This window comes from Cupressus sempervirens, chromosome 5 (genome assembly GCF_028749045.1).
Source record: "Cupressus sempervirens isolate cs-2001-9-10 chromosome 5, ASM2874904v1, whole genome shotgun sequence".
Classification (NCBI taxonomy): domain Eukaryota; kingdom Viridiplantae; phylum Streptophyta; class Pinopsida; order Cupressales; family Cupressaceae; genus Cupressus; species Cupressus sempervirens.
Genome location: NC_143122.1, coordinates 183298467 through 183308683, shown reverse-complemented (window position 1 = coordinate 183308683; position 10217 = coordinate 183298467). Strand labels below are relative to the sequence as shown.

General features: G+C 33.1%; 1 protein-coding gene and 1 pseudogene across 1 annotated transcript; both read right to left on the bottom strand.

Moving 5' to 3' along the window:
* Window positions 1–598: 598 nt before the first annotated feature.
* On the bottom strand, window positions 599–3255 carry LOC149555026 (uncharacterized). The gene is made up of 3 exons (XM_089833573.1): window positions 2625–3255; window positions 1782–2323; window positions 599–1396 (listed from the first exon to the last, which is right to left on the bottom strand). Exons 1-3 carry the CDS (start codon window positions 3187–3189, stop codon window positions 956–958), a joined length of 1548 nt encoding a protein of 515 aa, XP_089689699.1. The 5' UTR covers window positions 3190–3255; the 3' UTR covers window positions 599–955.
* Window positions 3256–4956: 1701 nt separating this feature from the next.
* On the bottom strand, window positions 4957–5547 carry LOC149555025 (ubiquitin-conjugating enzyme E2 27 pseudogene; annotated as a pseudogene).
* Between the last annotated feature and the right edge of the window lie 4670 nt (window positions 5548–10217).

Genomic DNA, 10217 nt, shown 5'->3' with positions numbered 1-10217 from the left:
ACCCAAATTTACTTCCAATAGTAAGTTTCTAGATTTATAATTACTCCCTTAGTTTATCTTAAGGGGGTGTTAGAGTAATAAAGTTTTTCTTTATTAATTAAATCATTTTGATTTAATTATTAAGTCACTTATTATCTCCAATATACTCAAGCTAAAATTTAGGCATATAATAATTAATCATTTTATTAATTATTATCATGAAATCTAGGTTAGTTGTCTTTTAGGGTTTTGATATTATTCATAAGGATTGATCTCTCTTTGTGACAATTAATTCATTAAATATAATTGCAATTCATTTTTTGCATAAAAAATGTTTCCTCTTCTTTGGATTTCTAAATTTGAGCGTCTCTAGTTTTGGTTCTATCTTTCTATGTCAAGTGTTTGCTTGCCATGATTCTTGGGAGTTGTGGGTTGAGCTCCAAAAGCCTACCACAAGAACTAATAAGAAATTGTAAACTTTTTTTTTATGAGCACAATAATACAACACAATTAGAGATATAAGATAAAAATACAATACATGACCTTTCAATTATACATGTAAAATATTATAAAAAAATGAATTGAAATATTACTCCCTTTTATAAAAACCCACGACATGAATAAATAGATTTATCATTTTTATCTTCATATAAAAGCATACAATAATATGAATCTTCATTTACTAAGTAGTCAAATACATATTTCTTGTCTATCATCCTCGACAAATTTACTCAACTCATTAAACTAATCCTTTTGACTAATGTGACTCGAGAATAACCCTATTCTTGAATTTCAACTAAATACACCAAAGTACCCTAGCCAATTTACTCCACTATTGCAAGGCTTACAAGTAGCCAAGCAAGTAGCCAGAAAACACAAGCTGAGACGATTCCTCCTATTAAGAAGCTCCACGTTGCATAAGTCACTTCCTCTTTGAAGACGTGTCTTTTGGATTGGAAAATCAGATCTCTTACAACTAGGGAACGCCCACTGCCATGATCCACACAATTGCGCCCACAATACTATACGGTGATTGGACGGACATAAGAAAGGTCGTACCAAATGCCAAGCTCAACGCTACCAGTGCTGTCCACAATCCTTTCATAGAGCTCCTCAGAAGGAGGGAGTCTTCATGATTGTTGTAAACCGCATAAATGAGTATTATCGTTGTTGCGATTGCACTGCAGAATGCCATCGCGTCAAACAGCACAAATGCCACAAATACCGGTGTCTGGTTATCTTTACTTGGCAAATTCAGTGCCGTGTCGAAAGCAACGGTGGCGATCAAAACTGCACTCACTGAAATCATCTGGGCCTTGTCTGATTTTATATTACTTTCCAATGACCTCTCCCACGTTTCTTCCTCCACCATCTTTGGACTACTCCGAGCGCCATATTCTTCAAGCAGCCCTTTCATCTGGATTGGAGAAAAACCTTAATAACAAGAGTTTCTTTGGTTGTGGGAATATAAAAATGGGAATAAAAATACTTATTTTCAAATAGAAAATGAGGTTAAATATTTCTATTCTTATTTGGTTCACCCAAAATTATGTTTTTTAAAATAAAAAAAAATTAGAATACATATTCGTATTCCACTTATTTAGGTAGAATAGCAAATCCTCATTTTTAGGCTACATATTCCAATTTTATTCCTATTCCAATTCTGATTTGGTGCATTCAAACAGAAAATTCAAAATTTTAAGAATATAAATATGCCTATTCCACTTGTATTCCTGTTGCCAAATGATAATGGAAGTGATAATGCATTAGAAATGGGAAAAGATAAAATATTCATTGCTTACTGCAGAGAAAAGACGGTCGTCATTGTTCATTTTCTCCAACACAATGTCCAACGGTGTTTTACCATGCTTATCAAGATTATTGATGAGCTCTTTTGAGATTATTGAGTGCATCAAGTCTTTCATACGCCTCGAATTATTTTCAAAAATTTTAACTGCGTTCTCGGCCGCCAAGTGAAGAGCATTTCTGCCGTCTTCATCAACAATCTCTAAGCAGTCGTGGGCATGTGTCATTATTTCCTTCACTAATTCAACGTTCCCCTCTATAACTGCTGTTTGAAGGGCTGACCGCTTATTCTTATCCACTGCATAACAGAAAGAGCTATCTTTCTCCAACAGTAGTTTTGCAATCTCTGATCCTTTATCAACATGGCAGAGGCTATGCAGGCACGAAATTGGTAAAAAGTTAAGCAAAGGAACCCAAACTCTAGACTGGATAGCCACAGCCTTATCAGCATAGGCAGCCGCATGCAGTGGCGTCCTGTCAAATTTATCAACTTTCTTAAGGAGCTCGGGTCTTTGATCTAACAGAATCTGAATCACGCCTACACGGTAGGAATTAAATAATACATAAATGTTCTATCTAATATAATATTTAATGGTGTTGGCTACGTTCTAGACATGACAAATGCATACAGGCTAACACTCTCACACATCAGATACAACCGCATGTGTGGATATAATAAAGCCTGCCTTCTGATATCTATCCCATCAAAAATATGGGAAGGGCTATTCTCCAAACTGTATAGTTGATCAATTTTTAAAAAATTAAAAATTATCAGAATCACTTTTAACTTACGAATCAAACTTAGTATGTATGATACTTAAGCTATCCAATGGGAATACCTGTGTGCCTGTGGGAGACGGCAGCGTGGAGAGGTGTTCGACCATCAGATTTCCTGTTATCTGAAACAGAAGATGTAAGATGCACCAGTTTCAAGACAATTTCCTCGTGACCTTCCTCGGCTGCTTTGAATAGAGCAGTCTCACGAGCCTCATTCACGATATCAGCCAAATCATGATGAGTGCTTTGCTCCAGCAAAACATTGACTACCTGGAAATGTCCTCCTTTGGCCGCTTCATGGAGAGCAGTGTTACCTTGTAAGTTTTGGGCAGCAAGAAATTGGTGGTTTTCCTCCTCTCCAGCCTCAATGTCATCGTTCATACGTTGAAGCAACGCCTTAACAATTCGAAGATGGCCATTCCTGGCAGCCAAGTGAAGCGAGGTATTCTTGCCAGGCGTAACCTGGTGGAGAACGTCGAGGGAGGCATTAAAGGTGGCTGTTTGAAGGGGAGCACTCCCTCTCTCCTCTTCGGGGAGAATTTCATGTACTCCTCCATCTATCAATTTCCTCAGAGCCTCCACATCGTCGCAGATACCAGCTACAGCTGCATATAACCCTCCGTCCATTCTCTTGGGAAAGATAGAAGAGGATTGTAATTCACTCAAATTCAAGTCAATCAAACAACACTGGTGATCTATAGTAGCAACGCCATCTACTGTATGTATTTATAGTTTTTTCGTTTTTCTTAAATCTTTTTTTAAAAATTCGTTTAATATATTGTGGAAGATTCGAACTCATTACTAGTATGGATCTTGCTATTGAATCAAATGTCACCTAATTTAAAACAATCATAAATGTTTCATCAAATATATCAAATTCTATCATTCAAATTTTGAAGTCTTTTAAATTAAATAAATTAAAAAATAAAGATAAGGTCAATTTTTTAATTTTGGAAAAAATCACCTTCTCATCTAATGTATGCAATTCTACTATTCAAATTGCAAGTCTTCCTACCATTCAAACTTGAAACCTCTTGCCAATACACTATTGACCTGCTGGTAAAGTTGTCTAATTCTGAGTGAACCTGCCTAGAATCGAATCTTGAGCCGAGCCTTACTGAATGCAAAACGTAATGAAAATAGAATAAATATTATAAAAAATAAATAAATCACCTAAATATTACTTCAAATAAATTAATATATAAATGAATAGATAATAATAATTTGTTTAATTAAAACAAAAAAAGTTTAGAGTTTTTATTAACATATTATGTTCACCAAAATTTTGAAGTACAAATATAAATTTGATACCTATAACAAGAGTGCTGCTGTCGGCAGACTTGTCCTTTAGTAGAATTTTCTTTTGCGTGTGGAAACACATGATTTCGGAAGACTTACGGTTGCGTGGATTTTTCCAGTGCCGTGGGCTTAACAGGTACTTTTGAAGCTTCGTATTTCTTATTGAGTTTGAATACTGAGGTAAACATAAGACATTATTGAAAGGGATGGTTAAGTAATTTGGATTAAGCAAAGATTTTTATGAAAGACATGTAAGGGAGTATTGAATTCACAATTAATTGATTAAGAATCTCAAAAAAATTGGACTGTTTAATATCCACAAGAACTCTGGAGAAAGAACTTTCTGAATTTTCAAACACACAATCAAAGTAAATTAGACCACATAAATAAAATATTATAAAAAATAGTAAAGAAGAAATAATAATAGATTTTAAAAATTAAAATTATATTTGTAGTCATTGATTTGAATGACATAATCATTTTTTTAAAAGAATAGTAAAGATCACATTGATATAGAATGAAGTAAGATGTTAATTTTTCTATTAAGTATTAGAATTATTTTTAAAAAAATTTAAGCATCTCTAGTTAGATGTGATAGTGTTCTAAAATATATTTGTTGTAGATCGTAAGAATATTGCATTAATCTAGATCTGAATGATCTCCATAATATTATTTCAAGACACAATAATTATGGAAAGTGTGTAGCTAAATAGAAAATATATTAAATAATTATAGCTTAAAAGATTTTATGAGTCTTGAATCCTAATGTTAGAAAGGATCAAGCTAATAGATAAATCCCATACTACGGGAAGAATATTTTGAAGACTAGTCAAAAAATTGAAAGGTTCTTAAAAACCTATCAGAAATCAAGTCTCAACGAAAAAGTTGAAAAGGGATGAAGCTAATAGATAAGTCCCATACTACATGAAGAATATTCTAATATTCTATCAAGTCTGACGAGTGTGTCGTTCTGACACTGAATAGATGCAACTATTAACTGTCCAATTCTTGATCACGCATACAAAATTCAAATTCAATTCTCGTAATGTCTTATTGATCTCAAAATACAGATTTCATTTTTAATGAACTCGTATCTTAGCCGGTGCATAGCTTCTCAAGTGCCATATTCTCATCTCCTTTGAATTGCTGAAGAGCGCATCTGACTGCATCTTCATCAAAACCCATCTCGACAATTTCGCTACCTTTGAATTCCATTACAAGCTGTGCCCTCTTTGCAAAAGACCGAGTCCAGTGGCGAGCGGTGAGGAGGAAAGTAGGGAAGTCATTCAAGTACTGCTGTGCTACAACCGCATCCTGAGGATCGCGGGGCTCTGGTGTGGAAAGCAACGCTTGCAAGGAGATCAGCGCGGTTTTGAAGGAGAGAGCGGGGGCTGTTCTTCAAGATATCCAGGCATATCGCACCGTTTTGGCTGCTGATGTTCGGATGCCACACTTTTTAATGAATCGCATTTTGGGGGGATCGAAGGGATAGCCATCTGGCAAGCGAATGTCAATCTGGAAGGAGCCCCCTTCGTATGGGCTGTCTATGGGACCTGCGACCGTTCCACGCAAATGGGAGATATCATTCTCATCGCAGACTTCAACACTTATTCCCGATAAACTCTCATCATCATGATCTTTCTCTATCTGGGTCAATTCCCTCTGTACGCGCTTGCTGTCCATCATATTTCTCAATACAAATTTCTATTTATATATCAATAAACTGTGTATATCAAACTTAGAAAACCAATGACAATCTTCTCTCTGTAAATAAGAATCACAGGCGTATCAAACGTAATGCTTTAGAAAGTGTAAGTGCACTCCAAATATATATCTAGCTATTGTCGTTGTTTCTCTAGAATATGTTTTATATTCGCTGTTTGGTAATCTCAATCGGAATTGGGAATAGGAAGACATATTCCAATTTTGCCCCTAAAATGAGCATATGTCTATGCTAAAAAATATCTGTTATTGGAATAGGCCATTTCCATTCCCATTCCGATTTTTCATTAAAAAATATTTTTTAATTTTTTTTTTTCCAAAATTTTAAAAAAAAAAAAAAAAAAAAAAAATTGAATTTTTTTTTTTTTTGAATTTTTTTTTTTTGATTTTTTTTTTTTTTGATTTTTTTTTTTAAATTTTACTTTTTGAATTTTTTTTGTTAATTTTTTTTAATAACATTTTTTAAAATTATATCTATTTGTTTAAAAAAATGAAAATGAAAATGAATTAACTAAAAAAAATAATAAATTTTTAAAAAAATAGGAAAAATGTTTTTAAAAATACAAAACTTAACCTTATTCCTATTCTATTTTTGTACAGCCAAACAATAGATTAACATATTCCTCGAATTCCAAGTGCACCAAACATGATTGGAATTGCCTATTTCTATTCCCATTCCTCATTCCCATTCCCATTCCATTTTTCTATTCTAATTTTCTATTCCTATGCCAACAACCAAACGGAGCCCAAATGTTGTCAACTTGTCACAATGTTGCCTAATAACATTGACAACTTTTTGTCAATTCAAAATTTCAATGGTCAAATGGTTTGGAATCTAGTTTGGATAAGTTTTATGGGAGTCTAGTATATATTCCAAGACCTAGATAGTTCATTTATAATTTAAGAAGTAGTTGTTGAATATTTGATTGAAGAATTAATTTTGGTTTCTATTCTCTAACAATAATTTCATATTTTTAGAGCTTAATGTGTTTGAATCCTTATTGAGAAAAGATGGAAAATATTTGTGGCTGATAAGAAATTTAATTACCTTTATTTTGAACTTGGAATTACTTTGTTTGGTGAATATATGGTGGATATTCAATCAAAACAATATTGACAAGTTTAAAACCCTGACCAACTAGGGGTTTGGGAAAGAAGGTGCAATAAATCTGTTGATCTTATATTGGTTTTGATAATTGAGTGTCAACACACTTAAGCGTTTTACCAAGTTCATGCTGAGCTAATAACATATGCTGAGTATAATAGATGCCAAGTTGCAATGAGTGCCGAATCACTCATGTGCCAAGTGAATAGACAATGCCGAGTAGATAGACAGAGCTAAGCAAGTTTCAAGTGATGAGTGAAAAGATGCTAAGCAAGTTCAAGTGCTAAGCAAGACAAAATTTTAGTATGTGTCGAGCATCAGTATTATCAAGTGCCAAGTAACACAAAATTATCCTAGTTGTTTGTGATGGCATAAACAACCATGTAAACCATTTTTGAGCTGACATATGGATAGATCTCGAAGATTTGAAGATAAGATTGAATCTATTTGGATTCCCTATGCAATCTACATGCAACCAATCAAAAAAATAGAGGGAATTGAGCAAGAAAATTGGATGAATCTCAATCATAAATTCATACCTAACCTTAAGTCACCAAAGTCCTTTTAAAGGGAGACGAAGCCCTAGAATTTTAGTATGTGAGAGAGAATGCATGCAAGAAGGTGATGATAGTAGTGAAAGGGGTGAATTGATCAGCATACATTCAAGGTGATTTAGAAGAAGGATAGCATTAAAGAATTAGTTAGCTTTATAGAGGATCAAGGTCACAACAATTTCATATCAGATCAGAGAAGATTGAGATGAGCTAAACTAGGATTTGAAATTAGCAATATCAAATTGTGAGTGTATCAGATCAAAAATTCTACTGTACTTTCTAACAACTATATCAGTAGGATGAAATCCTTTGTATTAAGGTTGACATAATGGTCATAGTGAAATCTGTAACACCCCGCCAAGGGACCCAAAAGAATTAACCTAAAGTTTCACTAAGTTTGCTAAACATTTTTTTTTTTTTTAAAGTAAGAAAGTATGACATACACATCAAACAAATAGTAGCGGAAGCAATAACATGTAATCATCGACAAACATACATTGCAAGTTACATTTCTTAAAGATCCCAAGACGTTGAGTCACGTTTAAATTTAATTAATTCTAAGTCTAACAACTATCACATTCATATAAAAGAATAATCAGAAACTCCAATGTCCATAATATACATTTGTTCCGAATGCTCCTTGGCAAATTAATTCGGAATGCTCATTCATCCACTGTACGTGTCACAAGGTATGAAAGGCTTAAAAGAATATACATATGTAAATATCAAGATACAACATCCTCAAATCCATGATACAAAGTACAGTAAAAATATATGAAACTATTCACCATACATGATACATCCATACATCCATAATGATAAAACATCTATCATAAAATCTAACCATCCATCATACTAATCCAAGAACATAGTGTAGGTAAATGCCAATCACGAAAACTCTAGCCACGGTGACCACGGAACGGATCTCAATAGTAAGAGTAAAAGCACTACCACCCGACCGCGTGGAACCTAAATGGTCCACTCCCACCGCGCTGAGGAGATAGTCTCAAGTCCCAAATAGGATAACAAAAAAAACCTATAATCAAAATTACTCTCTAAGTCCAGGAAATCCTATAAGTATGCTAACTCAAGGGTTCCTAAAAAGATCAACATCTAAATCCCAGAGGTACCACAAGACACATAGGAAACCTAATATGCAAGTGGGAAAGTGTCATCGCAAAAGTCATGTAGAAGTTACCCGAGCAATCCCTTAGGAATCTCGGGTCCCTACTGATCCTGCAGCCACTAGTATCCTCTCGTACTGACGAGGCATACTATGGAATGCAAGGTCGTAACCAAGCGTCCTCTCTACCCCATCCTAGTCTGTACTAGCACTCATGGCATGGGAGAGAACATACAATTATCTTGTTAGGTTCATTTTCTCTCATTTAGTGTAAATGTTTTCACTTATTAAAAATGACTTACAATGGGTTTCTCAAGGCAGCCTCTTAGGGCTCCGACCCCCATTGCAAGCCACTTCCCGACTCTACACATAGATAACCTACCCTAGCTCATGAATTCGTAAATCAAAGAATCATAATAAAACCATCTCAGTCCTATACGAGCAACTGAAAAACATCATAAAAAGATAATCCACAAATTATATCAGTTCTTCATGAGCAACAGATAACATCAAATAGTAATCATGTAATCACGACAGTTCTCTATCAGCAACTGAAGGCATCAATGATAAGTCACAAAATCCAATGGTTCTCTAATGAGCAATCTAGAAAGTAATACAAGTATAACTGATCGAGACTCAGAAATGGTTATCAAATATAACTGATCGAGACTCAAAAATGGTTAAGTTAGGTATTCTCAATTACATACACCTCAGCTTCACACAAGGAAACTGGAAAGCAATAACAAACAGTAAACACAATCATGTCATAGAGCACTTCATCACATTACCATGGTCAGGTTAAGAAAGATCGAGACCAAATCATCATGACATCACATTCACAACCCCGATCCTCTGGTAACAACCTGAACTGGTCAACGCTAAACCAACCCCAAAAAAATTCAAAGTACAAAGACAACATCAAAGTCTCAGAGATTGGATCTGAAAGTATATTATTTAAGTTAAGGTAAGGTTTATGTTTTAGTTTAATGTCGAATTCAAGTAACAAAGTTTTCACAACTACCCTTTTACGAATAACTCATTTCTATAATAACTTTCATTAAATCAATATCCAAATTTATAATTTAGTCAAATAAAATTCATTATTAATTAACTTAATTAAACTAATTTTAATTAAATTAATCAATATTCATTTGATCTAATTACTTATTTTAATCTAACTAATAGTTGTTAATTTATTAATATTTAAGCAAAATTATTAATAAATTAAAATTTACAACTATATCTATGCATTTAATATTTATTTATTAAATGTTAAAAAAGTTTAATCTATTATAAAATTGAATATATTATAATTTTATTATTTAAAAATTTTAAATAAATAAAATTTGTTTTAGTAATTTTAAAAATTAAAAAAAATAAATAAATATAAAAAAAACGAAAACCAAGTTTTTTATTTGCTTAACATACACGTTTATAGCCCGTCGGCTTTGGCCGCAGGCCTGCGGTCGCAGTACCTGCGACGCAGGTACTGTTGGCCTTCGACAGTGGGGAGCGGGTACGGGATGATTCCCTCCCCCCCCACTATAATATAATTATAATAATTTTTTTTTTATATATATTTTTTTTAGAATTTCAAATATAATAAAATACATCCAATTTTTTTTTTTTTTTTTTTAAATAGTTTTTGTTTAATTTTCAATGAAACAATTTTTTTTTTAAAGGATATATATATATATATATATATTTATTTATTTTTATATCTAGAACTTTCAATTACATAAAAACAAAACCCTTATTAAATTAAATCTTAATTTCTAAATCAAGAAAACAATGGTTCTAATTAATTCATCCAGTCTCCATGGATACAGAAATTATTGAGGAACAATTAATA